Source organism: Pyxicephalus adspersus, chromosome 5 (assembly GCF_032062135.1).
Source record: "Pyxicephalus adspersus chromosome 5, UCB_Pads_2.0, whole genome shotgun sequence".
Lineage (NCBI taxonomy): Eukaryota > Metazoa > Chordata > Amphibia > Anura > Pyxicephalidae > Pyxicephalus > Pyxicephalus adspersus.
Genome location: NC_092862.1, coordinates 109,217,339 through 109,239,806, shown reverse-complemented (window position 1 = coordinate 109,239,806; position 22,468 = coordinate 109,217,339). Strand labels below are relative to the sequence as shown.

At 36.9% G+C, this 22,468-nt stretch overlaps 1 protein-coding gene across 1 annotated transcript in view; it reads left to right on the top strand.

Annotated features, from left to right (window-relative positions):
- Positions 1–22,468, top strand: part of LOC140331409 (ubiquitin-conjugating enzyme E2 E2) — a 137,868-nt gene that overhangs the window by 16,931 nt on the left and 98,469 nt on the right. The window contains exon 3 of the mRNA XM_072412412.1: positions 11,230–11,280. Within this exon, the coding sequence (XP_072268513.1) occupies positions 11,230–11,280 (51 nt within the window). The remainder of the gene's footprint in view (positions 1–11,229; positions 11,281–22,468) is intronic.

The following is a 22,468-nucleotide window of genomic DNA, read 5'->3' as shown; positions in this document are numbered from 1 at the left end:
TATACTTTCTTTGACCGTAATGCATATTCTGGTCATATAGTGGATACTGAATAATGCACAGTGTGCCTATTGAATAGGGCCAAAACCTAGCCTAACTGAAAACAAGCAGCTAAACACATATTTTAAATTGTTTATCTGTTAACTGATGTGTAATTTTGCTAACCACATTTGTAATTCACACACCACTTTTAGACTGGATAGCAGGGAGGATGACACCGCTTCCTTTATTATTTTTATTATTTTGGATTATGTGAATGAGGTGGGAGATGGGTGGGTTTAGCTGAGTAACAACAAGGATCTTGTGGTAACGTATTTAAAAAGAATAACAGGTTTGTGAAGTAAGGACAATTTCAGTATACCAACAATCAATGCACTTATATATTTATTAAAGTGCATGTCACAACTTTCTTAAAATTGTATTGTTAAAGACTTTAGAAGGGTTAGAACAATATTATGTTTTTTTTCCTGCTAGCTGTGTTCCTCTTAAGCCAGTGTTTCTCAACCAGGGTTCCTCCAGAGGTTGCTTGGTGTTCCATGAGCAATGAGCAGTTTGTGTCTCTTTGGTCAATTACTACTGACATTAATATTCTTTTGGCCATAAGTGTGGCAATATTTCCACTGGTTGACATTGTAAGAGGCATTACCTATCAGTGTGGAGCATTACCTAATAGTACCCCACATTTGTGCGACCACCCTGAGGAAGCCTGTGTCAGGCGATACACATCGGGGATTTGTGGTCTCACGTTGGCAACCACCCAACTAAAACTAAGGTTATCTTAATTTACCAACTCTTTGAGGAAAGCTACCACTACATTTACTACATACTGATTTTCTTAGAATTCATTCCTTTGACCACTAAGCTAATGTACCATGAACTGGGTATATCATACATTTTGGCAGGGGTTTCCTGAGAGCTGAAACCTTTTTAAGGGTTCCCTCATGTTAGTAAAGGCTGCCCCAAGCAATCCCACCTGCTCTCTGTTTGCCCTGGTCACAATTGCCAGGAAGGCAATGTGGTCGAAAGTTGAGCTGTTGTCACCTGCGCAGGATGCAAGTCTTCGTTTTCAATGTATTGACCTCATTTGGTGCTCATTTGCTTTCATACCACTTTTTTACTTGCATATTATCCTAATTGCTAGGATGTTTCTTCCCTCTCTATGTTGATATATTCTGTGTGTTGCCTGCTTTAATCTTCAGTTCCAATTTATTACCAGTGTGTAGTGCTATGATATTTTTTTGTGTAGGACTGATTAACAACTGTATAACCTTAATAAACCACCCACAGTGATGTTGTAGCAATGGCACTATTTTTAATATTACTATTATAAATTAACAGGATTTATATAGCGCCAACATATTACTCAGCGCTGTACATTAAATAGGGGTTGCAAATAACAGACAAATACAGACAGTGATACAGGAGGAGAGGACCCTGCCCCAAAGAGCTTACAATTTAGTAGGTGGGGAATTTACACACAGTAGGATGGGAAATATGTAATGGTGGGAAGTAGTGATGGTTTCAAAAGACAGAAGAAGATGGGTAGGCAAGTTTTAAAAAAATGGGTTTTGAGTGCTCTTTTAAATGAGCAGAAAGTAGGAGCAAGCCGAATAGGACGAGGAAGACCATTCCAGAGAGTTGGGGCAGCTCTAGAGAAGTCTTGTATCCGTGCGTGTGATGAGGTTATGAGTGAGGAAGCCATTAGTAGGTCATTGGAGGAGGAAAGAGAACGGCTAGGGGAGTATTTTTTTTACCAGGTCAGAAATGTAAGTGGGACAATACCTGTGTAGGGATTTGAAGGCAAAGCACAGGAGCTTGAATTTAATTCTAAGGTGAAATGGAAGCCAATGTAGAGATCTGCAAAGAGAGGGAGCGGTGGGAAGGATAGATGAGTCTGGCTGCAGCATTCATAATAGATTGTAGAGGAGAGAGTCAGGTTAGTGGAATATCAGAGAGGAGGAGGTTGCAGTAGTCCAGACGAGAGATGATAAGATTGTGCACTAATTGAGTGACTATGTGGTCTGCAATGGTTCTGTGTCCCCCTGCAGAATCTCAGGGTTTTAAATAATGTGTATTTGCACGCTTTTTAGCAGTGTGGTGCATTATTATTGAAAACAGTAGCTTTTGTAAGGATTTTTGTCAGTGCACTTTTTTCACACAGGTGGGGTTTCCATTCTCCTACACATGCAGGTCAAATGTTCATAAATTGAGTGATCTCAGAAATATCTTACCCCAATGTCAAATTAATGCCATCAACGCTATGCCAAAGCCTGTTGACACAAGCTTAAAAATGTAAATAAACATTTTAAAGCAATCTGCAAAATATCAATGTTTAGTCATTTAGAGTATGATTTATAGAAACCTTTTGCTATTCCACCCGCTCACTATAACGTCATAAACTGCATCATGTTTTTTACAGTTGTGGCACACCTGCTCCACAGATGAAGATTTACTCATTTTCATTCTGAATAGATAGAAAATCACGATAAAACATGAATATCCAGGCTGAATTGCAGCACATATGTTTCATTTACAATTAAAATGATATTCACAAAATCTCAGTTGTACATCTGATTTAAGTTGTACAACTGAGATTCTATGAATATCATTTTAATTGTATATGTTTTGTTATGTCTTTTTTGTTCTAAACAAAATCTATTGCCTATCTTTTTTGAAAAGTAGCCTATTATTTTCATTACTTAAATTAACTTTCAGGAGTGTCTAATTCCTGGTCCCCCCACCACAATCAGGATATGGTTTCTTCTACTTGGTGACATGGAACCACTTAGAACAGCCGGCTGTTCCGGAAATTGTCAGATTCTGAAGATTCTTGAAGTTGCATTTCTCATTGGGGTGCCATACAGAATAGCACAAATAGAGCAATACTAAACCCCCTTGTACTCACCTGTCCCGCTTAATTGACGATTGATCTTGATGATGTAACTCCCGCACGGATATATCGAAGTTCAATCACTCTCTGCAATCACAAGGCAATCGAGGATTGCCAGTTATTCTGGCATCCAACGATTTTGACAGCTCCAGTGAGCGATCAGGCAGGCAAGAATGCTTACTGTAGAAGTAACATTGCCTGTTTTTTTTCAGCAATAAAGCCCTGCCTGATCACAAATTTTTAAAGTGCAACTAAATCTGCTTTATTGCAGTAACACATGTTAAAATGTGGCTTTTAACACAAGTAACCTAAAGTGCAAAGAGCAGAACTACTCAGCCTCAAACCTCCTTATCTCTAAGATTTACATGCTATGCCTGGGTTATACTTACCAATGTCCATGCATGGCCAGTAAAGTGTTGTTGACCTTTATTTGGTTGGAAGCAAAGGTCTAATCCAGAAATATCCCACATTTTGGCAAGATAGCCATTAGTGTTATGTTTTTTCAAAGCACCTCACATTTCAGCACCTAAGGGGTTTATGTAAGCTACATGACTGTATTTATGAGTAAATAGCAAAGCATTTGCTCACTAATGCCTGCAACATATGACTGACATCTGTAGCCCAGTCCCTGTCCTGAGTTGGCCTATTTGCTAGAAGTTGTGAGAAAATGAAAACATGGAATCTAAGTGCATTTTGTACCTATCTTTTAAATTATAGTTATTATTATTACACAGTATTTATATAGCGCCAAAATAATCCACAGGTCTGTAATAAGTCCATTGTCATGTCACTAGCTGTCCCTCAAAAGAGCTCACACTCTAATGTCCCTACCATTGTCAAATGTCATTAATACTGTCTGAGGTCAATTTTGGGAAGGAACTAATTAACCTAACTGCATGTTTTTGGATTGTTGAAGGATACCCAGGCAACTACGGAGAGAACCTCCAAACTCCATGCGGATAGTGTCCTGGCTTGGATTCCAACCTGGGATCTAGCGCTGCAAAGGCCGGTGTGCTAACTACTGAGCCAACGTGATGCCCATATTTATTTTCCCACTACCTTTGTCAATTGATTTTTATGGCTAAAATACCTAAATACCATGTACTACAAATTATTCCGATCAATGTGGTATTTACCTAACATTATTCCAGAAACCAGAAATCCAGAAATGTAATTGTAAAAAAATTGAACCCTATAATGCACAGTACTAAAGCACTACATGCTTTATTCTGAATTATTGTGTTCCACTGCTTGGATTAAACCAAGAAACATAGACATAAGACTAGAACAGCATACAAGATTTGGAGACTTGTCTGATGTGTTACGAGGTGGAGGGTATCTTAGGTCTTTTGCACCTGAAAGTGCAGCTTGCATAAACCGTGTCCCCGATTGTCATTGTACACTTCTAGCGTACAACCCGTGCGTTCACAAAATGTCTCTCTCTATTATAGTGTATGTGTGATCCCCAGTGTATTGCAGATCACATCAGTGAATGTTTTCATGCTAATCTATGCACACTGTTTGCTTCTCTCTGCCTGGTGTGATGATGACGTGACTGATTAGAAAGAGAATTCGAAAGACAACACTGCACTAAGCAGATGAGAGCATAGATTGCTGCATGCTGTTCTATTGTCTTTCTCCCTATCCTTCTTTAAACATGTCAAAATACCAGCACCTTGATCATTCCATAGACCTCAGATTTTCATGTAGATATTTCAATTATTGGAATACAATTATCATTATTATCATATTCTCACATTTGAATAAGTAGTAGCATGAGTTGTGTTAGCCATGAATTCAGGTTAAAGTTTGGGATATAAGTAATACCCTATATCAGCTACAGTCTTTCAAAACATAGTGGGCCTGTTATATTAAAGCTCTCCAAGGCAGGGGTGGATACACTTTCATCAGTGAGGCTGGGTGATCCAGCAAACCTGGAATCATTCTGGTCTAGGACTGAAAACATTTGCTAACAAGTAGCATATGACTTTTAGGAAATTCTTTCCAGGCTGGTTGGATCACCAAGCTTCACCGGTAAAAGTGTATCCAGCCTTGGTGAGCTTTAATAAATCAGGCCCTGTGAGTTTCTATGTCAGACATTGTACAGTACTGGAACCCAAAAAACACATAGATACATAGAAGAACAAGGATGCAGGGTTTACTAATCTCCCATTAAATTGGCCATAGACTACCAACTTTATTGATCAAAGTAGCATGTCAGCTGCCACAACGCAGTCAGACAGAAAAAAATTTCCTTTGTAAGATTAAATTGGGTTGGCTGTAGAGAGAGCACAGACAACATTGGAAATGTTCTTTTAAGCCTATGATGTACTAAATAATTCATAGGGAATTGTCTAGGTTGTAGTAGAACTCCAGAGAATTATGTATTAAAAATAGTGAACTAAGCTTTAGATTGACACCTCTTTATATTTATTTTTGGACACATGACGGCCAAATTAATACCATAATAACAATATTACTGCTGAAGTGGCAAATGGAACACCATTACCTTACCACAAGATCATCATTTTATTGCTCTACACCACTTTTAAAAATAGCCCCTTGATTTTGTTTTGTGGCTGCTTATCGGAATCAATTGGGGGGATGAAATAAAAGCCCTACTTATTTGTTCCCTCAGAGATCCCCACTTTGACAGTGACAAATGGTAGGTGTTCTTTATAAAGTGGCTATCAAGCCATACATTTGGTCATTAAGAGTAAAGAACAAAAAGTAATGCCATGAATTGCATTGAAGCAAGCCATTCATAGGCATAGTAAATAATTTTCAGTTAAATAAAGGAATCACATTCAAACAAATAATTTACAGAATATGTAGATAGCACCATGCATAGAGGTATGCTAGAAATCAAAACTTGGCAGACCAAAAGTACCCGCAAAGTTCTTGTAAAAGATTACAAATATTAATAAAATACATTGTTATTACTTTACCTGCTATAGAGCTTTGTTTTCACACCTGGTTCAGTGGCAGTGAGGTTGTGGTGCACTTACCGCTTCCTCGCGCCAGTGAACCACTGCCTCAGGGAGATGCTATATGTAGATTCTACCCGTGGCCCCCTGAAAATAAATGGTTCAGTACTACTCACTGCCCCCAACTGACAAATCTGCAGATGCTGGTTTAACAGTTCAAGTGATTGAGCATGGGCCAAGTGCCAAGCATGATCACCTGAACCTGTTTAACATGGCTCCAACCCAAGTTTCCAACTTTTTTTTTTTTTTTTTTTTTTTTTTTGTATTTAATTAAAAAAGTGTGCCAATCTTGGATGAAAGCTATGTGAATCCAGTGTAAAAACATTTTATTTAGACCCCATGGTATTGTGAAAAGTATATATTTTTTTTTATAGATCAGTGAGCTGTGCAAACTAAAGTAAACCATAGCAGTCAATCCGATTTCAGCAAATTGTGAAAGATGAAATAATGGATTACTACACAATAAGTTGACATAGATTACTTTATTTTACAGGTGCCTTTTGCACTGCCTATTTCACAACCCTTGCAATACAATCATTATTTGTCAATAAGTACTGATCAGTCTTTGCTGTCCCCACATCTTTTCTTTCTGAATGGAGAGAAAGCAATCAGGTTGAAAGATGGTGTTGTGATTTTTTCCCTTTGAGCCCGAAGAGGCTTTTTGACCCTTACAAACATTGTTTCCATTTTACATGGCTGCACATGTCAGCCTCTTGACCTCTAATGTGCATTTAATCTGCCCAAACAAATAATAGCCTGTTTAGAAGTTAATAGGATGTGATTCTCACCTAAATCTCTGTTGTGTGTTTTAAAGGTCTAGCAATTCACAAACATGCAACTGGTTAAGTAAGGATGGATGTTTTGCTAAATCAAAACTAAAGCAGCAGGGAAATCATTTACAGGTTATCACATTTTTTACAAACCCTAAAATCTAGACATTTGTTCATTACTCCAGCTCTGCTCCATGTAGATATACTCCGCCTATACAGTTTGTAAATAAATGTTTAATGAATATAGTTTAAAAATGAAACTTTTCTAAGTACTTGATTTTTTACCTCTATTTGGGCTCTTTATACTCTGCTTTAGTGCACATGTGATTTAGGAGCATGCTTACAGGAAGTGAAAGAAGACAACACTTCATTGTGCTGCAGGCTTGGCTAGTGTACCTGATCAAGCTATGCTGCCATTGCAGAAAACACAACCTGGGTATATATGACAGATGTACCCATGCTGGCCGGACTGAATTACAATATATTAGAATTAAATTATAGAAATATATATATTAGCTGTGTATTTATCTATTTCAGCTAGGTTGCGTAGGCAGCTTTGTAACTCTTTGTAGTGCATTGTGAAATGTTGTTTTATAGTACAGATAATGATTACATACGGAGCCATATATCCACTTTGTATAGAGCTTTGTCTGACATATTAGACCTTTTAGTAATTGTTTTTTCACAATCAGAACTAAAGTATATATAAAAACAATAATGTATGCCTGCACATTTGCATGTTTATCTTGTAAAGTATATGTGATGCATATGCCACCTTGGTATTTCATTTACTGCTTCAGTATTTTTGAAAGGTTAAAAAAGGGAGGGGGGCACCTGATAGGAAGTTTTTTGTGGGATGATGTGCTGGGAATTGGGTGTGTAATAAATTATTCTACTTTCACCATAATCCTCTCTCTCTCTTTGTTCTGTTAGCCACTCGCTACTTCTTTTACTAAATGCAGCTGTCTATTAGATGAGACGGCAGAGAACAAGGGAAGACTTGGAGCGGCCACATGTGGGGTGTTCAGCTGTTGTAAAAATGTTGGACCAAAATTACACATTTAAGGGCCAATTCAGACTAGAGGTGAGCCCCAGTAATCAATGGCCTGACTTAGGACCTATTTGCTCTCATTCAAGTGAATGTGATTGGTTGGGAACCTTTTTTTGCACATGCCTCCATGTGGCTGTAGAAAATTGGGTTAGGTCTGCTTTAAATTGTTCTCTTAGCCTATAGGGTAGAAGAGTATATCAGGCTCAGAAACATTCTGTTTTCAAAAATCCAATGTTAGAATTGGACATCACAAGCAGTATGCTCTGATTCTCATTGTCAGCTTTTGGGGCTGCAGACATAATGAAGGCATTTTGTATTGTATATATAACATCTTCCACATTCTACCTTTCATACCCTTATAGTGTGGTACAGACTTATTATTTCCACAGGGAAAAACATTCCATCAAACTTTGTTGAGTCTTTTCACAGAAGCATACTTCATGTATCCTTTTATATTTGTCCTGATAATTGCAACCATTCAGGACATTCATTCCCCTTTAACCTCATCCAAGCATACCAGACATTGCCAGTCATTCTTATTAGTAAGAAAGAAAAAAGATCAGCATACAGGAAAAATCCCTCTGTAGAAAATATGAAAATCTATTTTCACTCCCTTAAAAGTAATGAAAGAATATGCAACAGACAGATGCATTTCAAGGATAACCCATTACTTTGTCCCTGCAATGCATCTGTCTGTTACTTTTACCTTCAATGCTTTCAATGGAGTGAAAATAAACAGCATTTTATGTTTTGTGTGATTAAGTGTTTACCATGGTTTCCTGGCTCAACATAAATGTAGATCGTTCTTTGCTCTGCACTGGTGACTCTACTATTTATACTCAGCGCTGGAATACCTGATGGATCCAGGGATTGAGCTGTTGTTATTATTTTGTTTCTTATTGGAATGCACACCATTTTAGATTAAGAATCTGATTTATAAAGCATTGGTATTGCCAGCAGTTACAAATCTGCTTAACATTGCCCCTTTGTAAATTCATAAATAGGACCAAAACTTTGTGGTGGTGGTGGGGGGATAGCACAAAAGCCCATCACATGACCTGTCGAAGTAATTTTAACTGTCTTTCCAATATTACAGGATGTTCTTTGCAAATCACACTATGATGCACACCACGGACTCCACATCACAGCCTGCACTTTATGAATGAACCATAAAATGCAGGCACAGTTTGGATTTAACACCGCGAGTCAGTCAAATATACCTACTTTTTTTTTTTTATAAATGTCATGGGTGCCTTCTTTACCTAATATGTATTCGTAAAATCAAATTGGTATTTAAGTAAGTATTTAGATGATAATAAAATAAGTGAAGGCTATGTTCACACTGGCGATTGTGGTATATTTACTGCTTCCTTATGCCAGGGAACCTGCTGTCTCGCGGGAGGTGCTACATGACACCTTGAGCCTGATTTATTACAGCTCCACAAGGCTGGAGAGGATGCACTTTCACCAGTGAACCTGGGTGATCCAGCAAACTTGGAATGGATTTCTTCAAAATCATTTTCTATTTGCTAGCAAATGTTTTGAATCCTGGACCAGATCCATTCCAGGTTTCGCAGGTTCAGTGATGAAAGTGTTCTCCAGCCTTAGTCAACTTTAATAAAGCAGGCCCTGTCTCGCTGCGGCAGCTCCATACAGAATGAATAGGGGTGGCAGTAAGCCGTAATGGTACCACTCACTGCCACTAGATGTAAAATGTGTTCTTTAGAAACCAGTATTTCAGGTACAAGCCACGGGGATCAGGGCAGGAAAACTACATCCCGCTACTTTTCAGAAACATTAGGGCTCCTCTAATTTTAGACCAATAAACAGAACTAAACCTAAAAATAAAAAAGTTTGTGAGCAGGCAGGTTTTATGGCAGAAAGAACAGGCAATGTCTCTTCCACAATAAAACAAACATACTTACCTGCCTGACCACAATTTTTTCAGTAAACTTACCTCCCTTCTCTCCTTCGCCAGCATCTTTATCCAGCCATCCATGCTGACTGCTAGTTGCCCTTCTTTCTGTATAACAGCTTGAAAAGCCTATATGTAAGATATTCTTGTATTTAATAACAGTTTTGGTTCTAGTATTTTGCTAATGTTAATATTAGTGTTATTGTATTTTTTTTTTTCTTTTTGATAAATTCTCAGTTTTTACATCCACTTTAGTAATGCTTATTTTTACCTTTAGCAAAATGGCATTAAAGGCAGGAAATTGAATAATTAGTTACAATGGCAAAGGAGTAAATTGAGTGTGATTGAATAATGTTATTTCTGCCCAGACAGCTCCTTTTAGATCCCTTTTAGTGCTTCGGATTTTCAGTCAACAAATCTATATATGGAATTCCTTACATGAAATCAATAGGGTAGAGCTGCAATGCGCAGCTGCAATTACATATTTATTTGACTCATTGGCTTCTTTACACCACAAAAAGCTTAACGTTGTCAGCAAGAAATAATGACCATTTTGAGACATATTGACATCGCCAGTGCATTTCAATTACTTGGTTTAAATACACTTGTTTTTCCCTAACCAAAAAACTGATACAGACAGGTAGCCCATGTTCAACTTGCCAATAATATTATGTGTTTCGTAAATATTCCTAAAACATTCATTTTACCTTTGCTACTGAACCTAAATGAGTTTAAGACAAATATCCCTAAATATGTTCCAAGTTTTACAGGAATGTGTTGTGTAGCACCTACACAGCTAATCGCACAAGCTCTCAGGCATTGGATAACTTTTCATTCTTTTTGGTGTTGCACCTTGTAGGGTGAAGCTCACACTTTACCAATTGATTGTGTGAATGGTACTAGACAGCTGAACACAGTCTTTATGCCGGGAAATCTAGAGATTTTTGGTTAAAAAAGAGCGCTTAGGAGTTGCTGATACTTTACACACTGGCTATATATATATATATATATATATATATATATATATATATATATATATGTCCAACAACACCAAAAAATCTCAGGGCTGATATTGGACAAGAATGTGGCATGTGTACAGCGCTCGTCGTTCATGGACCCGATTTGGCGGATACACGGACGGCGAACGATCATAAAGGAAGTAAAAGGGACAGAGTGCAGCAGGCTGCCGCTTGCTCATTCCCCCCTTCCCCTCTCCATAGTGCATAATTGCGATGTATGTACAATGCTCATTCATACACCATGTAGTCTTTTGTCGTTTGAAAGAATCGTGAAAGATCCTTCCAACGACAATTATTGCACATGTGTGCATTGCCTTAGGGTTGGGTAGCAGTACTGAATGTCCTCTACAATTTATGGTTGTTTTCTGTATTGTGCTTTTTCTTTGCTTCATAAATAGACATTATTTAATATAAAACAGTGAAGTAGTCTCTTTGTACGTATTTTTCTAGTATAAATTCAGATTGATTTGCCCAAGTTTGTAATTAGTTCACTGTAAGTAAAAAAAATCTAAAGGTAAACATATTAGTTGTCTTTCTCTAGGATTTATATTCTTTAAAGCTGGAGACCAATAAATTTCATTTTTTCTCTTCCCTTTTAGAATTCAGAAAGAACTTGCAGAAATAACGCTGGATCCCCCTCCGAACTGCAGGTGAGGTCCATAATCGGATTTTCTTGCTTAAGGAACACAATAGCAGCATGTTTCTATTTGTGCTGGTTGTTGTATGATGTGTGTTACCTATTTTGTTGGGTATTGGTATCTTTATATGAGATCAAGGGGTGTGTTTATAAAGCAGTGCATCTGACATTTACAAAAATGTTCCCTGGTTGTAGAATCTTCCAGGTCCATGTGTTTCAATGGCAACGATTGGTTCTCCACCAGGGAGTCGGTTCACTGCTTTATAAAAAGACTCCTATGAATTGCTAATGGTCACAGCAACCAGTATTTTGTGCTTATAATGAGAGGAGGTAGAACAGCGCTGGCTATGGAAGAAATATAAAGGAAATCTAGTAAACACTGCATTCCTTGATTTGGAGGAATAGCAGCATCCAGCAGAGAGAGTGACAGATCAGCTTACTGAAGCAGATTAATTACACCTATCTTTAGCCGCGCTGTTCAGGATTTGTTGTCTCTTCTCTGACTTATCAAAGTTTATGATGTAATTTGGAATCTGAATACACTGGAGAAGTCGTTTTTGTATGTTCATGAATTTGTCTTATGCTGATTAATTCCTTTTTAGAAATAACCCGCCTGAGGAACATATTCAATGAAAAATAATTTTAAGGAAGCGTGGATACATTAATAAAAAGAAGCTTCAAAAAGTATAAATGTGTAAGAGGCAAGTGTGTGGTATCATTTACACTTACCTCTGCAACATCCTTCACAAGATCGTCTTTAAAGAGACCCTGTCACCAAGGCTTTCAATTTTAAACTAAAATCTTCCTATAAGGGTATATGTTCGTTGATATAAATTATTATACCCCCCCCCCCCTCCTCCCACAATAAAGTGAGAGTTCTGCTGGACATGACGGCAGCCCCAACAAACCCAGAGCCCTCACTCAAGTGATATTTCTTAGTATTTCCTTATGCTCCACCCTGGGTAGCCTCATAAAAGGTTTTGTAGGAAGGTGAGGGGAGAGATGGAGTTGCCGGGTTAGCACTGACAGTAATTAGAAGCAGTGGGCTAACTAATGGCAGGAAGGGGATACCTCCATAGCTGTGTGTGGAGTACATGAAGAGCTCAAAGGCACATTGCAAGAGAATAAATAAAGCATTCATGGAAAGATAAAACTTTGCAGGGAAGCATTTACGATTCCTTGTTTTTCTATGCTTTTAACTACAATTATTTTTTAATTTGGCCACGGGGTCTCTTCAAAATCTGGGTTTCATTCACCTTCTTTATACTCATAGACACAACTTCCTTTTCTGGCTAATCAGAAATGTTCCCTAGATGATTGATGGGGCCATCTACTTCATTGCATACATGCAGAATTCTGGAATCAGAAGTTTACAGAATCATGGGAGCTAAGGTTTTATAGAAGCAGATCTTGTAAAGGAGAAATTGGAGCTAAGTGTAGCTGATACTTTATAAACATATTATGTTGGTTTGATTTTTATTCGAATATATGACTTGGTATGGTCCTAACATGGTCACATCACTCTCAGATTTTGTCATTTAAACAATATATGTGGCCAAGGTTTCAAATGTCTGATCAGTTACATTTTTGGGTGATAGTTTTCAAATAGAAAACAATGACTTGCCATTTATCATATTTCCTTTTTTTGCAATATCTAGATTGTTTGGACCATCCCCTTTATAATTGTTAATAGTTTGGGTGGGACATGGACAAATGTCACTCGAAGTGGTGCCTATAGTTTGCAGCTTTTGAATCTTTAAACATTGCTATGTAATATATAGGCTGTTACTTTCAACCAATTTGTTCTCATTTTGCCTGTTATTGTCTGGGTGTTTGTTTAAAGTAGATTTTAATTTTATCAGAAGCACATTATAGGGTTGTGGTTTATATAGGGGAAAGCATACACAGTGTTCAGTGTACACATTGGAAAGTACATAAAAAACATTTTTAGACTGTTTGTCAAGTTTTTTATATCTGTGTAACCACTGGGTAGATTCACAGCTTTTATTTATCTGGGATACTATTGTTACTAACCTAGTAAGTGAATGCAATGGTTAAGAGATAACCCCCCAATGGGGATACCATTTCTGGAACAGCTCTCTAAGTTGATAGAATTTTTTCCACTTCGAAAACTTTTTATCACATTTCTTGTTGCCTTCAGGGCAGGATTTGAATAGAATTTTCAGAGTACAGATAGCACAAAATAATCTGCTGTATACTAACATTAAATTTGCTGGACATGTTATTGCATTGTTTATTATTGTTCAATTTTTGATTGTACTTCCTTGGCATCTATAACTGCCCTAATGTGGACCTTTCATGTCATCATCTAAATTTGCCAGATGTTAAGTTTTGTTCAGACTGTCAGTGAGGTTGCAGTGTGGTTACCTCTTGGCATGCCAGTGAAGCACTGCTCGGGGTAGATGCTACAAGAAAGTTCCGACAGACCCAAAGAGAATGAATGAGGGGGGCATCTGTGAGCGGTTCTGCACTGTTTACTGCTGCCCATCCTCAAATCTACAAACTTTGGTCCTTTAAGAACCAACACTGTGGTGCGAGTAAGACGCATGGAATTAAGTGATCCCGCTGCAGGTAGCCCTACGCGTAGCTGTAATGTTCCAAAAGAAAACGTGGTAAATACAGTTACTGAAAATTATTGCAGAGGTTCTGTGCACACTATAGGCCCAAATAGAACAATGGTTCGTCCCATGTACAGCGAGTTTTATACCTAAGATACACCTAGATTTGCTGATATTATGCTCCCAAAGCAATTGGCAAACAGGTTGCCTTTTGGCATGAAAAATTTTCTACAGATGTAACGTTTCCATTTTTACAATTCATATATTTATGCAACTTTATGGTTGCATTTGGGACTAGTAAATAATTTGTTTCTGTAGATATAAAGCCATTTTTACTATACTGATCATTAACTGCAATAGATAAGCTACACCCTATAACAAGTGATTTAAGTGCAGACGTATTGTTCAGGCTGGGTTTACATGTATGTGGCTGTGCTATATACAGTTATTGACTTGTCAGCCACAATGTGCACAGATTTATCTGTAGATGATTTTAATGGCTTTGTGCGCTATGAACTTTGCCAGGGTTTTATTTTGTTATTTGCTTTGTGGTCTTTTTTTTTGTGTTTTAATACTGTATTAGTTTTTATTCTTCATATCAAGAAGCTGGCAGAGGAACACAGTTTTTTTGTCTTTTAAGTGGATTTTGTTTAGTCTGTAAATAAAACAACCAAACATTTAAAGATGTGAACAGAAACATCAGACACGGGGAAAGTGACCTTTTTAGTAATTGCTTTTGATGCATATCTCAGCTGAGTGGATAAACACTAGCTCTCAGATAAAACCTCATTTGAACGGTGATCTGTATGTCGGTGTTTATGAGAATGTCAGCCCAGATTCTTGTAATAACATTAGTTTTTCGAATGTTGCTGTATCACACAAGATGTGGACAGATCTGCAGAAATAATGGTTGGTAAAGTAGGAATGTTCTGTATTATTACCAGTGACACTAGCTGCTGTTATTATTAAAGGTCACTAAGTAGCATTCATGTATCTAGGAGGAAAGAGATATCATCAAGATGTTTCAATAAAGCTGTGCGGCCATTTCTATGAAGCACTGCTTAATATTTCAGTATTATATAATTGCATGTAATAAATACATACTAAATACTCATGTATGTCATGTACACACAGTAGTATTAAGGGTCAACTTCCACGCGTCATGTGTGTTACATAGTGAACATCATAATCTATGTAATAATATCCCAGAATTTTTAATATCATTGCTTCTTGTATACTGAGTCTGAATATTGTGGTCTACTTGGATGTTGAGAATGATATATTATTCCATGATGGATCTAAATTAAATACACAGAGTCATAATATATACTTACAATGTCAAGCATTTCACTATTATAATATGGGGTATTACCATCAATCCTATGTATATAATTCTTACTAGGTTAAGTGGAGGGATCCCAAGTTCACTGCATCTCAGGCCAAAACATGGCAGAGGTCAAACATATTAAATAGTTATAGACAATCAAAGTGTTAAATGTTAAAGCCAGCTCCAAGAAAACCTGCTGCCAAATCCCTTCTAAACTTTATAGTATTTACATACTAATGTGTCCATAGTTACTCAGGTGCCACCACCTTTAACTTCTATTTCTTGGTCTTACTCAAGAGGGAGGATGACCCTTTAATTTCAAGATATGCCGGTGTCTTTGTTACTTGTATTCAAGAATGAGGCACTGTTATAATGAAATTAATATAGAGTTTATTTGCTAAGGGTTGTTTGCCACTTTAGGTCTGCAGTTTGCTAAACCCACTTTTAATCCTATTTATGATTTCAATGGGCTGCCCAACATGGCACGTCATAGCAATGCATGTGTTAGAAAGCTGTGCTGTAGTGCATTAGTAAGGTTAATTTGGGGTACCAGTAACAAAAAATGGCACGTGTTCCTCAGATGTGTACACAAAGCACTGGTGTGAATGAGCCTTTAATAAGTAGAGGCTTTCTACCTAGCAAAGAGACTTTTAGTATATCAGGTGAAGCTTTGTACGCGTTAAACTGTATTTATTCCCAAAACCACTATATGGTATATACTGTACTGTATATACTGTAATATATACTGCAGCTTACTAGTTGTTAAGTATGGTGGCTACATTAGTGTTCATTATTTAAGCTAAGAACATGTTAGGAAGTACAAAAAACAGCTGTTTATCCTGCCAAAAATAAAGTGTCTGCATCACTTAAAGAAAGGTAATAAGGCAGCATAATGTTTTCTCTCTTGTATAGGCCACAAAGTCCATCAATCTACAATGTAATGAACACATTCAGAAATGTTTAAAGAGGAGCCTGTGTGACAACCATGGCTCCCTCCATATATTCAGTAGAGTAGGTATAGACACAAAGGGACACAAAGTTTATTTGCAGCAATACCAATAAGGAATAAAGAAGGAAAAGGCCTCATACAATCTAAGGACTGGGAAGCTGTAGTATATTACTTCTTTGATCTGTGGTTTAGATACACTTTAAACACACAATTCTATGCAGGGAATCAAAATGAATTATGTTTCGCCTATGATTAGGTATTTTACCTTACATTACCTTTGCTGGGTGAACAGCCATTACTCACCTGTCCATGTAATAACATGAAGATGACTTTTCAGCTGTTTGCTTTGTGTTAAGGAAGCTGGCTAGGTGTACTTAGATTTGTAGTTCCACTCCAGCAAAATGTTCTTCATATCAGCCACACTGTGCAGAAATGAGTGGAAATGCAGTGGGAATATTATGTATCCGCCATGCACTGCTTTGTTCTGTGAACCTGCAACATTACTTCTGCATCGTTGATCTGGTTACAACAGCAGAGAAGATTTTATACAAGAACACTGAATGTTCAATCATAAAATGTAACTAGAGTCTGTAACTGGTGCAATTAACATTGAATGGTAACCTGGACTGCAGTTTTTATTAACACACTAATAAAGCCGCTCTCCATTTAGTAATATTTAAGGATAACTGAAGACAATGCTGAAAGCTAAATGTTTTAAACAAATGTATATTTTATGGCTGTTCTTTTAGCAATGCATTGGCTTGATAGTGTTATTATTCTCTAAAAAAATAAATTATGCATAGGTTGTCAGATCCCTAGTACAAAGAATAGCTTGTATTTAAACGGTAGTTAAATTTAATGTTACCTCAAATGCCTTCTTGAGTGTGACACGGCATCAGGGAACTGTCACAGCGGGCAGCATCACCTCCAGTTGCAAAATGACAAGTAGTCATCTGTCAGACGCCGCTTTCTGCTTAGAAATATGAAACTGGTAAATGTAGAAGTAGTGATGCCATATTTTACTGAATATGCAACAAATGGAGAGCTCTATCTACTCCAATTTGTTAGTTACTCCTCTCGAAGTGATATTGTTGTAGTTTATTTATATTTGGTAAAGCCGAGTATTGTCTTATAGCAACCCATCACAAATGTTTATTTTACCTTTCTGGTTGACTTTTATTTTTTATTCTGTTAGGAGAGTTTTTTTCAGATACAGAAGTAAGTATTGGAACCCTTGTAAAATTTTTAGATATTCACAGGTAGTTTCCGAGTTAAGGACATCCATCATATGGAGGACTCCTAGATACGAGCGGGGTTTCCTGCTCTCTGGTGTGCAGGACAGAGGCTTGATGGGGGGAGGGGGTTTGCATGACTAGCAGTAGAAATCTTTTGATAAACACAGCTGAGGTTGCAGTTGATCTTAGGGGATGAGCTCTTCTGCAACATCTTGTAACTCTTTAACGACCAAGACAAACTCTGCAGTTGTTACTTTTTGCATATCAAAGCACAGCTTGCTCCAGAAGTTATTTAACGTTTAGGCTCCATAAAGATTTTTTTTTTTGCTTTGTTTGGGATTAGCTCACAGGGAGGGTTTTATACAGTAACTCAAAACATACTGCCTAATAATATGTTGAGACAAACATCTGTCCTAATTGCATTTATTAAAATAATGTACCTGTTCCAACTTACATACAAATTCAACTTAGGAACAAACCTACAGTCCCTATCTCCTATGTTACCCGCGAACTACCTGTACTGGTAGGCAAGAAGGAAAATGCCAAAAGTTAATTTTACTTTAAATTATTGGATCATAGAAAGCCAACACATTTCAGGAGTTCAGAGGGTCTCTATTCATCAGGGCTTTGGTACTATAAAACAAAGTGTGTACTGGACAGATAAAATTGGCGGGATCCTGATTTTGTGTATCAAGTATTTATTATATATTTATTATATATTTCTAAAGTGTGCGCTGTCATTAAATTATGTGATATTTTTGTAATGTGTTTTTCATTTTGAATTTTGGATTGATAAATGATTTTGGAATAAAGTAAACCAGCCTAAAAGACAACTCCTCCCAAGCTAAACGATCTTTTAATAATGGTACTAGAATACAAAAAAATCCTTTTTATTTAATATACAGCCCTGCATAATAGGATGGTGCTATATAAATACTGTTTATTAATAATAATACTATGTACAAAGAGACACAGCTTATTTGTACAGCTCCGCTGAACTTTTGGCACTGCAGTAGTAAGGATGGTGTGACTCCTATTCATTTAAACACCCTGTTATTTGCAAGCCCCCTTCCCAGGCTTCTCCCCTCCTTGGCCAATCACACAGAATTCACATAAAACAAGGCGCTCAATGACTAGCCAAGCAGAGATGTGCATCATCGAACGAGAGCCAACATTCTCATTGTCATAGCACCAGAAGTACAGCTTCTATAGTAAACTATATCTCTCTGTCTCCTACACATAGAGTGCAGACAGTAGGAGGACAGCAGTGGAGGTAATATTTATTTTAGTACTAATATACTATTATTTATTAGTACTATTATAAACATTTTTGAAATCATGGCTGGAGTTGTCTTTTAAAGTTAAACAAATAATTAGAGTGGCCTATGGGCTGTACAATAACTTTTACTGGGGTTTGATTTTGCGTATACTACATATATTCAAATTTGCCTACCCATCTTCTTCTGTCTTTTGAAACCATCACTACTTCCCACCACTACATATCTCCCATCGTATTGTGTGTAAATGTCCCCACCTACTAGATTGTAAGCTCTTTGAGGCAGGGTCCTCTCCTCCTGTATCACTGTCCGTATTCGTCTGTCATTTGCAATCCCTATTTAATGTACAGTGCTGCGTAATATGTTGGCGCTATATAAATCCTTTTTATTATTATTAATAATAATAATAATAATAATAATAATATATTTGAATATATTTAGCTGTGACTATAGTGGAGCTTTAAGTTGGCTTTAGGGTAATTTGAGTGGGTATTCAGAATTTATTTAAGTTGCCTGGAATTGAACTTCAAATATTACATAAACATTAAGTATGTGTTTTTTCTTTTCTTTAGGAAAGTATTGTTAATAACATCATTATGGCTGGGTCTACATGGATGTTTTTTAAAATTGCATGTAAACATTCCTATTGCGTTTATATGTGTTTTTATGCACTTTTATTCACGTTTTAAAGCTTGCCTTTAAAATGCTGGAAAACGCCAATGCTGCTATTTCACGCGTTTTTAAGAAAGTACAGGAAAACATCCCATTGAAATCAAAGGAAGCGTTTACCCGTGTTTTCCAGCGTTAACCCAGCATTTGAATTTTTTAAACATTGCAAGCGACGTTTAAGATAAATGTCATTAACGTGCCTCAAGGAAACGTCCTGGTGTAGATTAGCCCATTGGAATGCATGGGGATTTCAAACAAGGGCTTTAAAACCCTCAGGTTAAACGCTGGGGAAAACGTCCATGTGAACTAAGCCTAATATTGGTATCTTTCGGTGCTATCAATGTAACTTATTTATACATTGGCTGCATCTTATATTGTTTTAATATTTGGGCTGAAAACACAAGTTGCACATATCTGTGTTATGAATTCATGTATTGCTCTCTTGTTCATGCGCAGTAGCCTATATTTTCATGCTGAACCTCTGCCAAGATTTAGATAATAACAGTGGCAGCTATCCAAGGCTCATTTTTACAAACCAATACACTGCTAGAATTCTATTAGAGAGCATTACAGTTTTGTATTTCAAGATGCCTGGGGCAGGCTTTCCTTCACTAGGAAGAACTGAAAAACTTAAGTAATGTGAGAACGGAACTATGACTCAAATCTCAGATGTAGCGCCTCTGCTTTTTTTTTCTTTTGACAACACCCTAAAATATAAATGGTCTTCTGTAAAAAAATTTAGGGGTGTAACAAATGTAGGAAATTACTTGTTTAGTGCAAACCCTTGTCTTTTCACAACCTAGAAAAATAGTTAGACATGGTTTATTATTAGCAGACGGAGAACTATATAACATACAGGAAAAAAGTTATTATTGTTCTGAGAAATATAAAAAAATAAAGAAAGATTAGGAAGTTTGCAACTTTGCAACTTTTGCCTATTTACAGCCAATTTTTTTAAAAGAGAGGGATTTGAGATACCATCATACAGTTCTTGAAGTTACAGTTATAGTAATATGTTGGGGCTATATAAATCCTATTTATTATTATTAATAATAATATTATTAATAATAATAATAGTAGCATCAGGCAAAATTGACCCGCAGCACATTAAACCCAAACTTTCATGTATAAATTAGCATGTTTGAATATCAGTTTGAGGGGAGTGTAAGGTACAATGATAGTTTTGTCTCCCCAAACTTGAGCATCTATGACAGGGGTTCTGAAACTTTTTGTGATTACATATTTCCAACGAATGGCCAATTTTGTCCTTATGCTCCTAAAGTAATCATCACTAGCACTTTTAAAACTTGCTTTTTTTCTTTTTTTCTTTTTACAATTACTTGCCTGTTCTTTGATTCTCTAACCTACTAATGCTGTTTATATTTGATCCTTACACTAAATAAGCAAGGGAACCTCCATTATTTAGTATTCTACTTTATTCTGCATTATTTAGTATTATGTTTAAGTAACAGGGCCACCAACAGAGATTACTAAGCACACACAAGTCATTTCTACCTTAGTACCCCCTTTGTTCTTTTGTTTTTTGATATTTCAGATTTATGGGGACAACTTTATCATTTAAATAAATCCAAACCTCAAAATATCAACTTATGTTATAACTAAACAAATAGCATTTTGCTTTGCATTCCTTTGTAGCTCCATATTTCAGGTACAAACATCTATCAAATAATCAAATCATGACTTCTGCTATTACAGCCCTTATAAATGAAGACTTGTGCTACATAGCTTTATTTATACTTTGGTGCTTACTGAGTAAACATTTTCTCTGTGATTTCTACATGGCATTTCAGTAGGTTATTCTATTCTTGAATATTTACTTAGAACGACATTGAATAAATTATATATTATTATATAGTATTTATATAGCGCTGACATATTAGGCAGCGCTTTACAAAGTCCATAGTGATGTCATAAGCTGTCCCTCAAAGGAGCTCACAATCTAATATCCCTACCTATCCCTACCTATAGTCATGTGTCTTTAATACAGCCTAAGGTTAAATTGGGGAGGGGGGGGGGGGGCAATTAACCTAACTGTTTGTTTTTGAAAGGTGGGAGAGAAAAACCAGAGTATCCAGAGGAAACCCACGCAAACACGAGGAGAACCTGCAAACTCCATGCAGATAGTGTCCTGGCCGAGATTGGAACCTGGGACCTGGCACTGCAAAGGCCAAAGTGCTAACCACCGAGCCACCATATTGCCCTATACCAACAATTATGGACATTTCACATATCCCAACTTTAGGCAGCTAAAGAAATGCTAATATTTTATTTTTTAGTAATTATTCTGCTGAAGGAAACAAGCATAAATCCATACAGTGTACAGAGACCTATCTACTACTACTTTATTTCTTCTCAAAGGAGGTGGTTTTTATATTTATACCTCACCGTTTACTAGACTTTAATTTCAGAAACCTGTAGAATGCCGTCTTGAATTGCTCAGTAAAATGAAGTTGCCCCTTTCATTTTATCATGATCTTATCTCTGGAGAAGACAACATTTACAGAAGGGTCTGGAGAATATTACGCATTTCTGAGAAATCCTTTAGATTTACAACATACTGTTTCAAATGAATGCTACTCTTGCCATGGCTTCTGTGTTTATTGTGATTGCAGATGACAGGAGAAGTGCCATTGTTTATATGTAGTGATCGTAATCTGGAAGAGGGGGTGCCAAGTGCTAAGATCATTTTAAACTTGCTGTTTATATTTTGCCATTAGTAACAACTCCTGTCTTCATAGCTAAGTGTGCAGTGCAGGGCTGTGTTGTACAAATGTTTGGCCTTGTGCCATGACTATTGGCTCAGATAAGCAATGGTTGAGAAAACAAATGGGAGTGCACAGGTGGCTGGATAGGAAAATCCCTCAGCAATCAAAGCAGGAGTGTTTGCAAGAATGAGATGATTAAATGCTAAAAAAGGAAATAGAGTCAGAACAGCGATACCATATGATTCATTAATGAGTTGAAAATGTAAAGCAAATCTTTTCACTCAAAGACTGCTTTAAAGTAGTAAAAGCAAACATTCCTAGGTGCATGTCTTTAATGTACATTTGCTGTCTATTTTTTGTTGCGCACCCTGGGACTTACGTGCATGTAAGGAGTACCTACAGCTATTTGGTGTCTTTCCTACCCATGTTTTTTATGGCT